Source organism: Diospyros lotus, chromosome 5, assembly GCF_014633365.1.
Source record: "Diospyros lotus cultivar Yz01 chromosome 5, ASM1463336v1, whole genome shotgun sequence".
NCBI classification, from domain to species: domain Eukaryota; kingdom Viridiplantae; phylum Streptophyta; class Magnoliopsida; order Ericales; family Ebenaceae; genus Diospyros; species Diospyros lotus.
Window position 1 is genome coordinate 12061124 of NC_068342.1, and position 20290 is coordinate 12081413.

Here is a 20290-nt window from a genome sequence, read left to right on the forward strand (position 1 = left end):
CCACGTCCACAACTGTGACTATTCTCTATTTTTCGGGCACTAGTTATTACTATGGAGAAATTGAGTGGCCAAAATTATTCGGCTTGGTCATTTGCGGTTGAAATTTGGTTTCTTGGACCTCATTTATCAACGACCATCTCATCTATTCCTGTGGGAAATTAATCTCTTTGGTGACAAGTGGATGCACAGTTACTCATTTTGTTGTGGCAAAGAATTGCAATAACTTTGATGTCTATATTTCGACCTCTTTGTGAGTGTAGTGCTCTATGGAGTCGAGCTCATGAGTTGTATACGAGTGACATCACTCGTATTTATGATGTGATTGGTGCTTTGTTCAATCTACGACAAGCTGATTTGGATATGACCACGTATTTGGGTTAGCTCCGAGCTTCTATTATCGATTTTAACAAGTTGATGCCCTGTGATCCAGATATTAAGAAACAACAATAACAGCGTGATCAAATGTTTACTGTCCTTTGTCTTCATGGAATTCAATTGGAGTTTGAATCCGTTAAGGGACATATTCTCTCCTTCCTTTGACAAAGGTATTTGCTAGGCTACTTCGAGCCTTTTCTATTAGTGTTGACTGTGGTGTGTTCGTACCCGGAGATAATTCCACCCTTGTTACTACCCCGACTGATCGTGGTCATCCTCGGCCCCAGTGCTCCTATTGTAATTGTCTTGGTCACACTAGAGAGACTTGCTATCGCCTACGTGGTTGTCCGTCTCTGGCAACTAGTATTGCTAACATGGTTGTTGGTGCTTCGGAGGGTCGGGCATCTATCACACTAGTGATTCCTCACCAGTGACTATCTCCGAGGGGGAGTATGCTCAGTTCCTTCAGTTTCGGGCAGCATAACAAGCTACTTCACCTGTCACATCCCTTGCTGACACCGGTAACCCTGTTGCATGCTTTACTAAGTCCTTATCTTCTCTTGGCCCAAGGATCTTCGACTCTGGTGCCACTAATCACATGTTTGGTAATCGCTTTCTCCTGTCTCATATTCAAAATCTGCAGTCTCTACCTCCTGTTACATTGGCTAATGGCACTCAAGCCTTAGTCATGAGTATTGGCACAACATCCCCTCTTCCTACTTTTTTGTTTGACTCTACTTGATGATTTATCTCGAACTACATGGCTATATTTAATGAAAACGCATTCAAAATTATTTTCAGTCTTCACTACATTTTTTGCTAGAATTAGAACTCAGTTTAATTTGCCTATTCGTGTTCTTTGTAGTGATAATGTTCTTTAATATTTGTCTTTCCCATTTCGATCTTATATGGCATCCAATGGGATTTTTCACCAAATTTCGTGTCCTAGAACCCCACATCAAAATGGGGTTGTTGAATGCAAGAATCATTATTTAATTGAGACAGCCTTCTTCTTAATATGCATGTTTTGCTTCAATACTGGAGTGATGCTGTCTTAATTGCATGTTAATTAACCGAATGCCATCTTCTGTCCTTAATGACCAGATTCCTCATTCTGTTGTTTTTCCTCGAGTTGACTTATATTTTCTTCTCCCTCGTATCTTTAGGAGTACTTGCTTTGTTCGTCATCTTGCCTTAAGTCGTGATAAGCTATCTGCTCATTCCGTCAAATGTGTTTTTTTGGGTTATTCCTGCCTTCAGAAGGGGTGTCGTTGCTACTCTCTTCAATTAACTTGATATTTTGTTCTAGCAGATGTTACCTTGTTTGAGTCATCTCCTTATTTCCCCTCTTCGTCTGAGGTCTTTGAGTCCGTGTCTATTGGCTTACCTTTGCTTGTTCCGTTTCTTGACCTTTCATCATCTCCATCTCCACCGCCCTTTGCCTCTTATCTTGATCGCCTCGATCTTCAGGTTTGTTAACGGCGTTCACAACCTGTGGCCCAACCAACACCGCTTGTCGTTGCTAGGCCGGGGGAATTGTCTCATGACTCATCCTCGTGCCAATTAGTTCTTCCTCCTCGGGTCCGTCGTCTTCGACTTCTGATCTTTACTTACCTATTGCTCTTCGTAATTGTCATTGCACCACATTCTATCCTATTTCACATTTTGTTAGTTATGATTCTTTGTCCTTTGGATATTCTGCTTTTGTTTCTTCTGTATCTTATGTTTCTCTTTCTTTATTTGTTCTCAAAGCTCTTTCCCATCCAGGGTGGCGGGCTGCTATGGTTGAAGAAATGTTTGCCTTACAATCTACCAGGGCCTAGTACCTCTGCCCAAGGGTAAGTCTAGTGTTGGTTGTCGCTGGGTTTACACTGTTAAAATTGGCCCTAACGGCCGGATTGATGATCTTAAGGCTCGCCTTGTTGCCAAAGGATACACTCAGGTTTTTGGTCTTGATTATGGCGATACATTTTCTCCTGTTGCTAAGATCTCATCTGTTCACCTTTTTTGTCCCTTGCTGCTATGTTTCATTGGCCTCTTCGTCAATTGAACATAAAAAATGCCTTCCTTCATGGCGATTTATAGGAAGAGGTGTATATGGAGCGACTTCCTGGCTTTGTTGGTCAGAGGGAGTTTGGGCTTGTGTGTCGCCTTCGAAAATCTTTATACGGTTTAAAATAATCTCCTCGAACTTGGTTTGGTTGATTTAGTTTAGCTGTTCTTGAGTTTGGGTTAACTTGAAGTGAAGCTGATCATTCTGTTTTTTATCGCTCAATCTAGCCGTCACATTCTTCTAGTAGTATATGTTTATGAGGTAGTATTTATCGGGGATGATGATGTTGGTATCACTAAATTGGAGGCACATCTTCACCAACAGTTTTAGACTAAGGATCTGGGTCATTTGAAATATTTTTTGAGTATTCAGGTAGCTCGGTCAAAGCAAGGCATCTATATTTCTTGAAGGAAGTATGCCTTGGATATGCTAGAGGAGACATGATTGGTTGGATGTAAGCCCATAGATACCCTATTGGATCCAAATATGAGGTTGTTACTGAGACAGGGGGAGCCTCTTTCTGATCCTGGGCACTACCGTTGACTAGTTGGGAAACTTAATTATCTCACAGTCACACGTCCTGATATTTCATTTGCTGTGAGTATGGTAAGTTAGTTCCTAGATTCACTTTGTGACAGCCACTGGGATATAGTGATTCATATTCTTTGGTATATTAAGGCTATCGCTTGTCGTGGTGTATTGTGTCAAAATCATGGGTACAGTTAGATTGTGGGATATACGAATGTTGATTGGGCAGGATCACCTAGTGATAGTCGATTCACATCTGGATACTGTGTATTTGTGGGTAGAAACCTGGTCTCTTGGAAAAACAAGAAACAAATTGTTGTCGCTAGATCTAGTGCAGAAGTTGAATAACATGTGAGCTAGTGTGGTTGAAACAATTAATTGAGGAGTTATTTGTTACGCAGGTTAAGTCTATGCAGTTGATTTGTGACAACCAGGGTGCAATGCATATTGCTTCTAATCCTGTGTTTCATTAGAGAACCAAGTATATTGAAATTGATTGCCACTTTGTTTGAGAAAAGGTGCTCTTTGGGGATATAGCTACAACATATGTAGGTTCTAACAATCAATTAGTTGATTTACTTATTAAGTCGCTTTGAGGTTTTCGTTTGAATTATATTTGTACTAAGTTGGACATGCTTATTATATATGCTCCAGCTTGAGGCATAGTTATCAAAGGTGCGCGCCTAGGTGCAAGGCGCCTTAAGGTGCCAGTTTGGTGCCTTTGCCTGGGCCGAGGTGAGGCAATTTTGGCGAGGCCCTCGCCTTGCGCGCCTAGGGGCTGGGGCGTGAGGCGCGCCTCATGAAACTTAGGTCTTTTAATCAAAACCTGGCAGCCCAATCGCTCCTCACTCCTCCCGACTCTAGCGCCTAGTCGTGCCCGCATCCTCTCTAGCTTGCCCGATCTTCTTTTTCCTCTTCCTCTCCTCACCAGCCATGCCCGCATCCTATCTTCCTCCCCAGCTTGGCCCATTCTTCTTCTTCCTCTCCTGTCCAGCTGCGACCCTCTCCTCTCTTGCTTTCCTTTCCAGTTCGGCCCGATCTTCCTCTTCCTTTCCTCTCCAGCCACGCTCGCCTCCTCTCTTCCTCTCCTCTCCAGCTGCGCCCTCTTCCTTTGTTCTGCCCTGCTCACGCTCTTCTCCTCTCTTTCTTTCCTCTCTTCTCCTCTACTCTTCAAGTTCAAGCTGTTAAGCAGCCCACTGCCCATCGAAAGTAGCTGCCAATCTCGGTTCCATTCCAGCCTCCCCTCTTCTTGGTTCCAACCTGCTCTTGTGAGTTCTTTACTTGTTTTTAATTTGATTATTTCTTTCATTCTTGCTTAATTTCTCTTGCTGGTTGCTGCTTTCTCTTTATAGTTTATACGGTTGTTGTTTTTGTGTTGATTGGAGAATTTTGTGGAAGTTGGAACTATGTTACAGCAGCCCAATAAATGTCGTCAACCAGTTCCAAAACTGACCCGGCGTGGAATTATTTTGAAGCTAATCCTAATGATAGAAATACCACCATATGTAAACTTTGTCGTAAAGTAACAAAAGGTGGTATATTTGAGTTTTTTTTTTCTAAAAGGTGTGCCTCGCTTCACAAAGGCGCGCCTCAGGCTCCAGGACCCTTTTCGCCTCGCTGCGCCTCTCGCCTTTCAGAATTATGGCTTGAGGGGGTGTGTTAAATAAGATAAATAAGGGATATTAGTATAATTAATTTTAAATACTTATATGTATATATACACACTTGTATTGTACACTCTAAGTTGAATACACATTATTTTTTATTCACTTAACAACATTCAAGTTTTCCTATTTCTTTTAGCAAATCTAGGACATCCTTCCTTTGAGTAACAAATATTCCATGTTTGCTTTGAGCTATTTCCATACTGTAAAAATATTTAAGAGTACCAAGATCTTTGTCCTGAAATTTGTTTTTCAAGTGAACCTTTAATGTCGTAATTTCCTAATAATCATCACCTGTAAGTAAAATGTTATCCACATGTACAATTCGGATAGTTCTTTTTCCATTTGTTGATTGTTTTGTAAATAATGTGTGATTAGCTTGTCCTTGAATATATCTAGAGCCCTTTAACGTAGTATTAAATTTAGTAAACCATGCTCTAGGAGATTGTTTTAATCCATAGAGTGATTTCTTAAGCTTGCATACGTTGTTATCACCTTCTTAAAACCCAGGGGGCATTCTCATAAACACTTCTTCCGCTAGGTTTCCATTTAGAAATGCATTTTTGATGTCCATTTGATGAAGTTCCTAGTTTAGATTAACCGCTAGAGATAAAAATACCTTAATTGAATCCATCTTGGCTACCGGTGTGAATGCATCTTCATAATCAATCTCATATGTTTGTGTGTGTACTCCTGAGTCACCAATCTTGCTTTGTATCTCTCAATATCTCCATCAGACTTGAACTTTACTGCGAATATCCATTTACAGTCTATAGTTTTCTTCCCTTGTGGAAAATCAACCACTTCCCATGTTTTATTTTCCAAAAGTGCTCTCATCTTTTCATCCACCGTTTGTATGGCTTCCTAAATATCTTTTGGAATCTCCACACCACACTATCCATACTTGCAACAAATGCCCTATACTTATTAAATAATTTAGTGTAGGTCAAATGATTTGATGTAGGATATTAAGTGCATGACCTTACTCATTTCCTGAGAGTAATTGGAAGGTTTAAGTCTTCAACCATCGTATCCTTGTTTTGTGGGTTCTAGACTATGCCCTGGTTCAAATGACTATAATGCTTGGGGATCTTTTGGTCTTCTTGAATAAACCTTGATTGGTTTATTAGTACTAGGTTCTCTCCCTCTTCTCCCTCTAGTCTTTTTTTGATCATGTGCTAAAACTTCAGAAGTTGGGCCATGGGAACTTGAAGGTGAATTTTGGGGAGGAGAATTTTGGTAGGGAAAAGAGAGAGATGGAAGCAAAATGGGCAGAGAGATAGAAGGATCCCAATAGTTATCTTCACTTACCTTCTGCCCTGAAGAGAACTATGTGGAAAAAGGTTTCGATTTTCATAAAAGGTAACATCATATGTAACATAGAATTTGTTTGAGGAAGGGTTATAGCATTTGTACCCTCTGGTAGTTAGTGAATATCCCACAAAGATACATTTAATGGCTCTAGGATCAAATTTTCCCTTATGAGATTGTGGTTATGAACATAGGAAGTACAACCAAAAATTCGTGGAGATAATGAGTTATGCAATCGGATGTGAGGGAAGCTATCAAGTTGGCAGCTAAGAGGAGTACGAAGGTTAAGGGTTTTTGAGGGTAATCCGTTGATAAGATAGGCTGCGAATAGAATTGCTTTCCCCAAAATGAATTAGGTACATGGTTAGCACAAACATAAGGGATCAAGCTACTTCTAGTAGGTGCCTATTCTTTTTTTCAGCCAATCATTCTGTTTGGGTGTGTAAGGGTAGGAGTTTTGATGAAATATACCTTGATCAATAAGGTATTGGTTCAAGTTATTTGTAAAATATTTTCTCCCATTGTCGGTGCGCAAGATTTGGATGTTGGTTTGAAATATATTGATAACATGTTTGCGAAATTGCTTGACAATGGTGTTGGCCTTAGATTTTTCTTTCATAAGATATACCCAACATACATGAGTGTGATCATCAAAAAAAGTGAGAAACCATTTAGAACCCGTTAGGGAAGAAGACCGAGAAGGACCCCAAATGTTACTATGTATGAGATGAAATGGTTTTGATATGTGATATGGATGAGGAGGATAAGTTCTTTTGGTTTGTTTAGCATAGATACAATGTCCACACTGAAATGGAGAAAGATCTTTATTGCTTGACTACTTTGGATACAATGATTTAAGGTAAACAAAACTAGGATGACCAAGGTGTTTATGCTAAAGCATTATTTCGAAATGAGAAGAAACTGACAAGGAAGTATTTTTAGTTGCCAAGTCTCTCAGTTGAGACTTGGATTTTTATAGAATGAGAAGAATAGAGAGAGAGTGAGAGAGTTTTAGGGAAAAGTGAGAGAGAAAGGAGAGAGAAGAGAATTCAAGAGGGAAAGAGTTTTCTCATCAAGCATAAAACTCCTGTCCTCGTACATCTTGGCCACTGGTTCACATCTCAATTGTGGGGAACAATCTAGCAACTAACTATTACAAGTGGCCATGTGGGATATGGTTATTACAATTTTTTTTTCCAAATTACCCTTGGGTCATAACATTCCCCACCCTTGGAAATTATTCTTGTCCTCAAGAATCTAGAGCATCCCAGTAGCTTGCGAAAATCGGGTGAGTAACTCGGGCAAATACTCCCAAGTTGTGCGGTTAGGATCTTTGTGAGACCACCTTACCAACTCTTGAGTTAGGGGCACCGAACCTTGATAGATCACATGCTTGTCTAGGACGACTTGAGTCTCCACCACTCCTTCCTCTTCTTCATTTGTAGTTGGTAAATCCTATCTAACGATAGCTTGTGGCTCAATAGACTTATTTAATAGAGATACATGAAACACCGAAGACATATTGACCTTTTTTGGTAACCTTAGCTTGTAGGCCACCTTTCCTACCTTAGCCTTTATGGCATAGGGCTCGAAATACTTGGGGCTTAGCTTAGAGACTGGTGTGGATGTAAAGGGTTGTTGTAAGAATCTTTTCACCTTTAAATAAACCCTGTCACCCCCTTCAAAGGATTTGTCACTCCTCCTTTTGTCAATACACTATTTCATTCAGTTTTGAGCTATAGCCAGCTCCCTTTTTAGAACCCTCGATACCTTCTGTCTCTGTTGTAAATATTGCTCCATAGAAGCCATGTGTCATATTCCTAGGGTTGTGGTTGGAATTAGGGGAAGAAATCAGAATGCTAGAATTGAAGGAGGGGGAGAAATCAACAGAAAAGAGAGGGAGGATGAGAGAAGAAATGAGAGAGGGATAGAGAGAATTAGGAAGAGAGAATTTTCATTTCATTACACATGATATCCATTCTCTTCCAATTGGCACTTTTATAGGCAAAGCTAGTTACTTAACTAATTTCTAATAGCATGATATCCCTAACAAACTATTATACCCTATTACAATAATGCCCTTCTATTGCTCCTAGGGTCATGAAACCATGATAGCTGTAGAACTTGATAAGGTTGGAATCAATGGGGGTTTATACCTGAACACTACTTCAAAAGGACTCCTGTTGATGGCACTGTGGTGGCTATAGTTATACCACCCATTGGGCCAATGATAACCACCAATTCCAACTCTTAGGCTTAGTGAAGCACATGCATCTCAATTAGGCCTCTAAACATTGATTGATCATTTCTGTTTGGCTGTTTGTTTGGGGGTGGTAGGATGTGGACATGTGTAGCCCTACCCAGTTCTTGAACAACTCCTGCCAAAACACACTTGTAAAAATCTTGACCCTGTCTGAGATAATAGATTTAGGCACCCCATGAATCCTTACTACTAAATCCATAAACATTCTTGCCACCTCTTGAGTTGAGAAAGGATGGATGAGATTGATAAAGTGTGCAAACTCGTTCAGTCTATCCACCGTTATCGGTACCATATCCTTACCTTTTGATTTGGGAAGCCCTTCTATGAAACCCATGGAGTTTAGAAGCTCCCAGGCTTGTTCAGGGATTGCCAGGGGTTTTAGAAGCTCGGGATAAGCCACATTTTCATGCTTACACCTTTGACAAGTCACACAAGATAACACAAAGTCTACTACTTCTTTCTTTTGCCCCAGTCAATAGAACAATTGCCTCACCTTCTGGTCAGTTGCCCTGATCCTTGAGTGGCCATCCAATTGGGAACCATGTAGTGTGGCCATGATCCTTTCTTTTTGGGCACCATCATCACCAACCACTAGTCTTCCCTAGAATCTAACCAACTCGTTGGAGAATGTATAGCTTTAATTTTCGGAAAGCTAAACTGTAAGCTGTGCTATTATGTCCTTACCCATGGGGTTTGTTCATAACTCCTTGCAACTTCCTTGACCCATTTAGGGACCACAACTGAAATTGACTGACACTGACCTCTTTCTTCCTTCCTGGATAAATCATCTGCCACTACATTTTCATTTCCTCTGCGGTATAAAATGTTGTAGTCCAACCCGATTAGGTTTTAAACCCCTTTCCTTTGCAATTGAGCGTGCAACCTCTGTTGTGATAGGAACTGCAAACTCTCACGATTTGCCTTAATTATGAAAGGGCTGATCTCTAAATAGTGTCTCCACTTCTCAATAACCCCCCAAATTGCCAAAAGGTCCTTATCATAAACACTTAGGCCGAGATGTCTTGGAGCCAAAGCCTGACTGATGTAAGCCAAGGGCCAGCCCTCTTGCACTAGCACAACCCCTATCCCATTTTCACACGCATCATTCTCCACCACAAAAGACTTAAAGTTTGGTAGGGCTAACATTGGGGCTTGTGTCATGGCCTTCTTTAGTGCTAAGAAGGTTGCCTCAGCCCGGGGATTCCACTAGAAGTTATCCTTCTGGAGGAGTTCTATCAGTGATTTAGTAATGAGGCCATAGTTCTATATGAACTTCCTATAGTAGCTTATCAGGCCAAGGAATCCCCTTAACTCCTTCATCGATTGTGGTCTAGGCCACTCCAACATAGTTGTGACCTGGTTGGGATCAGTCTTCATCTCTTCCCCAGAAATGATATGTCCCAAGTATTCAACCTCCTTCTCAGCAAAAGTACACTTCGATAGCTTAACATACAATTTGTTAGAATTTAGGACCTCAAAGGTGGTTTAGATGTTGTTCATAATTGGGGTTGTATATGAGCATGTCATCAAAGAAAACTAGGATGAAGTTCCTTAGGTAAGGTTGAAATACTTGGTTCATTAAGGCCTGAAAGGTGGCTAGGGTGTTTGTGAGTCCGAAAGGCTTCACTACAAATTCATATAGCCCTTGGTGTGTATGGAAGGCTGTCTTTGGGACATCAGATGGTTTCATTCGGATTTGGTAATAGTCGGATCTTAGGTCTAGCTTGGAAAAGATTTGGGTCCCGGATATCTCTTCTAATAGGTTATCAATAAGGGGTATAGGAAACTTGTTCTTGATGGTGTTGGAATTGAGTTAACGGTAGTCAACACAAAACCTCCAGGTTTTATCTTTTTTGTAACAAGTAAAACAAGGGATACAAATTGGCTTTGGCTAGGTCGGATGATAGAGGTAGAGAGCATATTAGATACTTGCTTCTCTATCTTAGCTTTTTGTGTAGGTGAATATTTGTAAGCTCGTATGTTTACTGGTGTAGAGTGGGGTTTGAGGTGTATGGAGTGGTGCAAGGTTCTCTGAGGTGGTAGGGAATTGGGCTCAACAAATAGGTCCTTGAATTCTTGTAAAAGTAAGTTTAAGCTATCAGGAAGTGATACCTTAGCGGAGGATTGAAACATGGCCAGGCTGCCTTCTGTTTGTTGATCCTCCCTTGCCTTTTCTGCTTCTTGTCCATTCCATTCCAAGGCATGAATGGAATACATTTGAGCAATTTGTCCTCCCTTGCTCTGTGTCCACCTTTGTAATTTCTTCCCTTTGATCAACTTACATTCTCTCTGCTCCATGCTACCCAGAAGGGTAAGCTTAGTATTTCCCATCTCCATAGTGATTTCTAATTTGTTGAAGTCAAAAGTGAGAGGGTTGACTGTCCTCATCTAGTCAACTACTAACACGATGTCACATTCTCCCAACTCAAAAATTCTCAAATGAGCTTGAAATTATTGCCCTTGCATCATCCACCTGAATCCCACACACTTGTAGTGACTATTGGCCATAATCACTGACAAGGGAGTAGTGGTTGTCATCTTGCATCTCAGTTCCATTATTGTAGCTTCATTCAAGAAGTTATGAGTATAATCACTATCTATTAACACCATCAACTTCTTCTTACCAACTTGTCCTTGTCTTGACTCCTCCTTGCGCCCTTGAAGAAATTTCTCCACCTTCTTGTCCTGACTCCTCTTCCAAGGTATTGTTTGCCACCTCTTGCTTTTCTTCTTCTTCTTCTCCTTCTACCAATCCTTCAGCCCTGTCCTCTTCCTTTCCTTCCATATTCAGTAGCTTCCTCTTGCACAGGTGGCCGGGGCTATACTTCTCCCCGCATCTGTATCACAATCCCATCAATCTCCTTTGCTCCATGGTAGTAGTCCTGAGAGGATTGGGGTTAACTTTAGGTTCCCCGAAAGCCACTCCAGCCACCAAGGCTCGGGCATTTCCTCCTGTAGGGTGGTTGACAGGTGGAATAGGCCTTGGTAGAGCTTTGCTCTTCTTGAAAATAGCCTCCAGTGTCAACTCTTGTCATCTAGCCTTTTTTGCCGCCTACCTAATCATAGTAGGCATAATCATTTTTACCATGGACCTTAATTTGTCCTTAAGGCCATTGATGAAGCTAGACACAAAGTACTGATCGATAAGATAAGAGATGGTTGAGCATTCCACATCAATGCTCCTAATTTCTCAAACTTCTCCTAGTATTCAATTACCGACCCTTCTTGCTTCAATTTGTTGAAGTCTTTGATCATATCAGCCATATTCCTCTCCCCTAAACATTTACATTTGCAAAATCAATCCACCTTGCATCCATTCCCCTCGATCTATACCAACCTTGGAACCATGAATCATCCATATTATATAGATAGGTTGTACCAAGGTTGATCCGCTGATGTTTAACTATACTGTTGAATTAAAAGAACCTCTCATGCCTATGGATCCACCATCTAAGTTTGGATCCTTCAAACAAAGGTATCTCCAACCTTGGCATAGGGCCTTGACTAGATCTAGGATAATTGAATTCTCTTACTTGATGTTCAATCTTCCCATAAGATGAGTTTTCTGCCTTTGTCACTCCTGGGGTCGAGAGAGAATGCCTTGTCTAGTCATTCTTGGATCGGGTATTGATCTGGGAGGAAACTCTGGTGGCAATTGGAATTGAGGAAAGGAAGATAGCATGTAGAACATGCTATTGATTCGTTGTCCTTATTGCTCCATAGTCTTCCTATGCCTTGCTAATTCTCTTTGCACTCCTTCTCTGGAGGCCACCATATCCTCACGCATTTCATCACGAATCACCCTCTCTTCTTCTTTACTTTTAAGAAATTGCTTCATGCGTTTGAGACATACCAAACTCCATCGCTTCCATGCGATTCTTCAATTGCTTCAATCTGGTCCCCTTTGCCATCCGATTCACCGCTCTTTCGACATAATTCAACTACCTCTGACATGCTCTTACGCCAAAATGACATCCAAAGATGACCGACTTTGATACCAAATGTCAAGTCTCTCGGTTGAGACTTGAATTTACAGAGAATGAGAAGAATCCAGAGAGAGGGAGTTTCGGAGGGAAAAGTGAGGGAGAGGAGAATTCAAGAGGGAAAGAGTTTTCTCATTAAGCATAAAACTCCCGTCCTCATACATCTTGGCCTTGTATGGGCCCTTCCCACAGCTCAACTGTGGGGAACAATCCAACAACTAACTATTATAAGTGGCCATGTGGGCTATGGTTATTACAAAAAAAAATTCTGAAATTACCCTTGTGTTGTAACTTTCGTTAATGGAATAGAGGTAGAACTAGCGCCATTGAGAATGTAGAGACCATTTTTCTCTCTAGCACTACCAATCATTCATCTTGAACACAGGTCCTAAAACATACAAAGAGAAGGAAAGAAGATTATTGCACATTTTTGGTCTCTCGAGAGTTTACTAATAGACACATGGTTGCAGTTCAATTTTTGAACATGAAGGACGAAATTTAATCTTAAGTCAGATATATCGATAGAACCTTGACCCATTGCTTTTGACATTGTGCCATCCGCCATTGTGATTTCAATATCATCATCCCATTTTTCATAGGTTAAAAAATTAGTTTGGTTTCCAGTCATATGATCTGACGCACCAGTATCAATAATCCACCCTTTATCGATATAATCATTTGTAAGACACGAAATTCTAGTATTACCTTTAAGAGCAACAGTTGCCATGGAGGATGCAGCATCGGCCCTAGCCATTGCCTGCTCTAATACCATGAACAAAACTAACCTGAGGTTGAAAAAGATGTGCTCGAGTACCTATAAATGTTGTACCCGAGAGCTTAGAACAAGTAGGGAGGAGACTTGAATAAAATGAGGACTGTTTTTCCTGCCATTCCTTGTTCGCAAGTGGGGTATTCCTAAAATATAAGAATACATGATAAATGAAATCAAACAACTTTGAACTTGATTTTTCTGATAGGATTATCTATGTTATCTCCTTCTTTCTTGGTGCTTTATTTCCTCATCTCTTATCTCTTTTAACTTTAAAACTTTATCATCCTCAACAACCTGATCACAAACCAAGCTTTATCCTTTATCTCTTATCTCCTTTTAACTCAAATATCCTAACAACCCTACCTCTTAATTTTTGGCCATCTTATCTTCCCAATTTTTCCAACAGTTTGGCCATTGTTGCTTTTGTTTTTGTGTTTATTCTTTTAGAAATGAAAACACATAATCAAAGGGTGTTTTTGTTTTTAAAATATTGTAAAAGCAAATAGAAAACTAAAAACTGAAGCTAAGTTAGACAAGCCCTACTTGTAATGCTTCCATTGTGCACTCTCTTTGAATTCATGAAACGCAACCTATCCAGCTTAACTACTTGCAATTCTTCTTGACTTTCTTTTTGCTATCTCAATGAACTTTTTTTTTTGGCATTTTGATGCCAGTAATGGAAGTGTTTTGAACAGTTTATGATGGCTTCTGACAAAGTAGTTCTTGTGATGTTTGATGGTTCTTATCCTTCTGTAGGTGTGCCTGCTTCTACTGTTGCTTCAACAATATCCAGTGCCAGTACTGCTACCCCACAGACATCAACATCCATAACTGTAGCATCGAGTAGTGGGTCTGTATTCTCTCTCTCTCTCTCTCTCTCTCTCTCCTAGTTGATTTTGGAAAACTCGTTTTTACTTTCTCAGTAGGAAGAAAAAAGCTCCACAAATCTGATCATAATTCAAACCACTTGGTCTTCTTTATGAAGTGAGCCTTCCTCTATCATTTTCTTCCTTTTTGTAAATGCCTCTATCTTCTATTTCTACTTAGCTTTTCCTAAACTTCTAGAGAGCTATGTGAGATAAAAACTTATTCAGCATATGTGGGGCTTACCAGCTAATCTGACTGCTGAACTTGTAATAATCTGATTGGTGATATTTCAAGATTTTTGAGACTGGGCTTACCTTGGATTTTTATTGTCTTGTAGGACTACTACAACCACCAGCACTACAGTATCCCCAGCTCCAAAATTGCCATCTGAGATCACTGGGAAAACTGTTGAGGAGGTTTTGATTTTGTGATTTCTTTCTTTCTTTCTGTTTCTGAAACTTCTTTGATGGAATCAATTTTACACTGTAATTTCTTGAAAACGGTTGTTCAGTGCAAAGAAACTTTATCTTTTCTTTTTGTTATTAATATATGTTTAACTTCTTTGTTGCCTCATTGTGTATATAGGTATTGTTGGTTACTTTCTAAAATGTCACTTCAGTCTTACTTTTGGTGTGCTTCCTATTTCATGGTTTTAAGTACTAGCTTTTAGTTTTTTGTATTTATATTTTTTTTAAGATTGTGAAGGAAAATTTTATGTCTGCTCCAGTTTTGGGGTTTTACTCCACCAGATTTTGATTTCTTACATGTATATTTTTTTTAAAGATTATCAAGGAGTGGAACTCTGAGCTACAAGAATGTACTGGGAAATTTCGGAAGCAGGCAAATGCAATTGCTGAGTGGGACAGGAGAATTTTGCAGAATCGTGATGTTCTTCTTAAGCTTGAGGTGATCACTTTTCTAATTTTCTTTAATGTCATAATTTTCACATAATTGTTGTTTATGTTTGAGAGTGATTTTCATAACCAATGAAAATATTTCTTGTTGTTTGGATGTATAATATGTTTAGAGACATTTTTATTGAGGAAAATTTTTTAATGAGTTTGCTAAATGTATTTTTCCAACTTTATCTTGATTTGTGACTAAAGCTTCAAAATTTTGATTAAATAGGTCATAAGTTCTTGTCACAGCTGGGGAATTGGAAGTTGAAAATGTGATGACTAAGGAATTTAAAGTAAAAGGTGCCAGGCACAACTGTAACAGGGAGTCATACTCAATGCACAAGGGTCCCTTTTTTTGTAAGGATTGGGTAGAGTCATGTTTGTAAGCTACCTTACCTTCCTTGGCGAAGAGGTTGTTTTCCCTACTAAAACCCGTGACCATCTAGTTATAAAGGAGCGAGTTTATTGTTGCTATCAGGCTTTCCCTTGGGCAGAAACAGAATGCAAGAATTAAATGTGTTGCAGCAGTAATGAGAAAAAAATATAAAACTAATCTCCATCCATCACAAACTGCTGCTTGTTTTGTTTATGACTTTTATCAATTCATTGCTGTCATTCCTGAAACCTTGCAAGGAATATGGAGAAATTCAGGAAACTCTTTAGCCTACTTGAAAGCCAACCCACAAAATAATCATCCTGCATCCTCATCTGATCTACATTATCCCTTTCTAAGGTCATGGAAAAGCACTAATCCCCAGTGAGACTGTAACAGATCCCCGATTCACTTCCTCATAGATAAGCAACCAACTCCCAATGTCAACTTCAACCTTGAATCATCCTATGAACAACAGCTACAAGCCTTAATCCCACTAAGTGGGGCTTGAGCCCATCCTTAAGAAGCCAGAATATAGAGAACAAGAAGAGCAAAATGTTGTGTACCTAAGGGTATAACTCTACAGTGAACTAAAACTCAGCCTAGGCGGCGCCGAGGCGCTAGGCGGACACTGGCCGCCGCGATTGTGGCCTAATCGGCCCCCTTAGGCGCCGACCCGGCTAATCAGTACCGAGCAGCGCCTAGGCGGCCATCTAGCCATGTGAACCGCCTAGCCGATTATGGCCTAATCGGCCGCCTGAATCGCCTAAGCTGCCTAATCCATTTTATATAAATTGATTATTAGGGTTTTTGTTTCCTCTTACCCGGTACCCCTAATCTCTCTCGTCGATTTCCCCTTCTCTCTTGCGCGCACCGCCGCCGGTTGTCAAGCTCCATCTCAGCCCAAGGCTGCCGCTGCCTCCTCACTGCTTCCAGCTCCATCGCGACCTCACCGCCTCTACGCTGTCAAGCTCCATCCTCGTTGCGTGTGTCAATGCTGTTGTTGCCATTGTCAAGCTCCATCTCTGCTTCCGTTTTTGCTTCCGACCCCTCTCTCTCTCTCTCGCGCGCGTTGTTGGTTGTTAGGTTTATTATGTTATTTAATTTAATTTTCTATTTATATGTTAAATATATTAGATATATATATTTTTCTATATTTTCTATTTCTATTTATATCTTAGATATATATGTATATATATTTTTCTTTTCTATTTATATGTTAGATATATATATTTTCATGCCTATTTTAACTTTGATTTAATTGAAAATAACATCAAATCACATCTCAAAGTTTAAAAAAATAAAAAAACCCAACAATTTTCTTAAGCTGCCTAGGCGCTAGGCCCCAACCTGGTATCTAGTGTGTTTTAGAATAGTGTAATTGTTATAAAAGGGTAAGTAGACCTATAAGGGCTGTAACCATTGTAAGGCAGTTACACATTTCATTTTGAATTCAAGAGTGGCAACCGTTTCTGACGCTAGCTTCTTGTGAGGATGGATGAGTATAAAACTCGGTCCCAGCCACTTCAGTGGCATGAAAATACAATTGAAATTCCTTTTCAAACTTCCCTCTCTCTCTCTCTCTTCCCCCCTCCTCCTGATCCTTCCCCAATTTCTCTAAATTTCCCTTCCCTCCCCTAATTTTCCCGCCATGTTCTCCTCTAAATATAGGAGAATTCTCCTTGTCAGATCAGGGATTCGACAGAAAATTCAAGGTGGGTCTATACACTATGAGTTTTAATGTCACTATCTTGGCTAGTGTATGAATGCAACCATAAAGTGTGATTCAGATGATTATCCTGCTAGAACAAGTTTGTCAGAATTCTGATTCTGACAGGCGGGAACTCTGGAGAGGAATTTAAAGAAATAATCAGGAAGTTCAGGAGGGAGAGAGAGAGAGAGAGAGAGAGAGAGAGAGAGAATTGAAGTATAGTGATCACTTCGCAAACAACACCAAAGTTTGGTGACCTTGGGTATGATTTACCTGATAGAAATTATTGCTAAGCTAGAATTCATGTAGCTAACCCAACATGCACATAGTGAGATAAAACTTTGATATGTTGTATGTACAGGCTTGTGATTGTTGTTGTATGTACAAATGCATATGCCACCTAAATATTGAAAAATAAATGTGAGCTAAAATAAACTTACCAGCCTACCTTAAAAATGTCCAGTATAGAAAAGGAATGCTACTTCATTAATCATATTATATTGCACCATAAATGCAAGAAGCATTCTAGTTCAGTAGTTAATTACTCATCCATCAAAGATGGAGAAAGTCTAATAGGCTCGTTATTCAATACATAATGAAAATCTTTGAAAACATCACTTAAATTTAATTAAAAACATTAATTAATGTTTAATGTTTTGCAAAGTGCATAAAAATGGTGTTTTTTGCGATTATACACTTAAAGTGGATTTAGCTCTAATCTATTTATCGCTATAACTTTTATATATATATATATATGTAGCCTTGTGCTCAATATCAGACACTTTTTATCCAACATGTGAGGTACACTGCAAAACACTGACCTGTTTCATTTGCATGTGATTCATTATCATCCAAAATGTAAGTGGCTTATTTGCCCCATTATATCTGTTTTGACTTGTAGAAGGATTTTTTTTTTTTGGTTGGGGGGGGGGGGGGGGGGGGGATTGCGCTAATTGACTGGTAAGAGGATTTGCCATACAATTTCCAACTTTGATTGAATCTTGTTTCCTCCTGGCATGATTTACTTGTTCTTGAGCTTGGCATTATTCACCATGCAATACTTTTTATAAGTCATTACATGAGGTGGGTTGGTCTCATAATGTATTGCTATCAACACTGTTTTTTTTAGCTAATTTGTCATAAATGCTTAAACCTGTTAATTAGAGCGAAGTCGCGAAAGTGGTTGAGACTCAAGCTAGCTTGGAGCGGCAGCTAGAGCTTATTGAGACCCATCAGCAAGAGGTATCTTGATATATACATCATCCATTTGTTGCATCTTTTGGTTGGAATAACCTGAATTTACACTTTATACTGCAATGAAATTCTTTTTTTTTCAACATATGGTTCTATCTTTGTTATGCCATCCACATGGTTTTAGTATTCCTTCACTGGTACAGGTGGTGTGGTGTGATGGTGCGGCTATTTGGTTTTTGTAGCCTTGATTGGATCTTGTAAATTGATAACTCTTTTTCATGCATCGTATACTGGAGAAGTATGACTTGCTAAGAGGGAAAAATAAAACTTGTCTAATCCCAGACCTATCATAACTCTATTAATTCATTTTGACTTCTTGTACACATCCTATGGATGCTTGTGGATATAGAATAGGCTAGGTCAGATGGATTAATGGTGATAGACTGATGGGTTGATTTTCTTGTAAAAATGGCAAGGTGCAGATTTTTTTTTAATGGGTAGTAGATAATATTGGAGTAATGGTTTGCAGTTGTTAGTCCCCTCTGTATTTGGCATGCTTAGTGCACACAAAGGGTAAAATTAGTTTGGGAACAGGCTCCATTCAGGGAATTTTTGGAAGTGAGTGAGAATTATACAATTCAGATGTTGAAGTAGAATTTAATTTTGTATTATTTCCATTGCTACTGTTGTTGTGTTTCAGTTTGGTAACACTTGGAATTCTTCCCAATACTTTTCCAAATGGTGTTATGTTAGCGCAGATTTGTAGGGCAGTTATCTAATTACTCCTGTAAGTTAAATGTCCTAATGGAGAGTATACTGGGAAATAGTTATTTCAACCTTCTCTGGCACTCAGACTGACAGGAGGGGTTCTCATCTCATGGATCTGAATAATATTGGAACTGTTGCACATGGTCTTATTGTATGAGCTTGTGTTTACATTTGTTGTTATCTTAATTATTTGTGTTCGCATCTATTGTTATGTTAATGAACTTGTGTAATTCCACCGGAGCTAGATTTCCTCTCACTTCAAGTTATGGAAAACTTAAATTCCATGTGTACTCTATTATTTCCTTTACCTGTTGTGAGGTCCTTGGATCTGACAGGTAAATTCTCTGCTAATTGAGAGAATTTAGGGCAGAAATTAGGAGGAAATTGGAGAGAGAATTGGAGGAGAAAGAACAGAAACTGGCGAGAGAGAGAAGCAGGATCAAGAGAGAGAATCAAGAGAGAATGACAGAATGTTCTTTGAAAATGTATTTTGATCCCTCTTTCATTCAGTTGGATTAGTTTATATACTAATCCAACATAGGCAGTAGTAATGATTTGGCGCCTATGAGGCGGCCATTTCAAATGTACAACCTTTAGTAGCTTGCTATAGACAACTCTATAATGACCAAGCTAAAAGTACCAAATAGCCCTCGTACAAGTATTAAGTTCTTGACACCTGCCTTTACCTTTTTTTTTTTTCTTTTGGTTTGTAAAGAATTGGAAAACAAGGAAAGTTTTTTTTTTTTTTGGGGGGGGGGGGGGGTTGGGGTTGTTAATTGTTACCCTTCTTCCCCACTTTAATAATTTAATCTACTTGTTTGAGTGCTTAAAAATCATACTCTTAATAAACAACTTATGCTTTATAGGTAGCTGCATACTTTTGTTACTAAAATATGTTTTCTGTTGTTTGGTTTAGGCAGATAAGGCTTTGCAGAGTATGGAAGAAGAAGCTGAACGCATTTACAAAGATGAGCGAAATGTGCTTCTTGATGATGAAGCAGCTTCCACACGAGATGCAATGTGTGTTTGCTAATTGGTCCTTTTACCTTACGGCTGCGATTCGATTGTGCGGTGTCTTATGTTGCTTGAATGTTTTCCTCCATTTCTGTATTAGTCTGATAATTTGAAGAGAGTAAAAGATAGGATTATTGCATGCAAAGTTGTTCTAGGAGGAGAAGCTATAAATATTGTTTGTATATATGCACCGCAAGTTGGGTTAGGAGAGGAGATAAAGACAAAATTTTGAGAAGATTTAGAGGGGTTGGTATAAGAAATACTTCAAGAGGAGAGAACATCATTATAGGAGGCGACCTTAATGGTCTTCTGGGTAGTGGAGGGAATGGATATAGAGATGTACATGGAAGTTAGGCATTTGAATAAAAAATTAATAAAGGGTATAGCTATTTTGGTTTTTGGCCCAGCACATGAGCTTATTATAGCCAACACTAGCTTTAAGGAACTAGATGAACAATTGATCGCATATAAAAATACCTATCAACTTTCCAAATAGATGACTTATATTTTTAGAC

General features: G+C 39.4%; 1 protein-coding gene across 2 annotated transcripts in view; it reads left to right on the plus strand.

The window, feature by feature from the left end:
- LOC127801076 (nuclear pore complex protein NUP62) overlaps positions 1-20290 on the plus strand; it is a 41234-nt gene that overhangs the window by 12247 nt on the left and 8697 nt on the right. Inside the window, exons 2-6 of one of the 2 annotated variants that reach the window (XM_052335916.1) lie at positions 13706-13799; positions 14154-14232; positions 14600-14722; positions 17964-18041; positions 19678-19781. In XM_052335916.1, the coding sequence (XP_052191876.1) occupies positions 13706-13799; positions 14154-14232; positions 14600-14722; positions 17964-18041; positions 19678-19781 (478 nt within the window). The remainder of the gene's footprint in view (positions 1-13705; positions 13800-14153; positions 14233-14599; positions 14723-17963; positions 18042-19677; positions 19782-20290) is intronic. The other variant, XR_008022949.1, reaches the window with a different exon arrangement.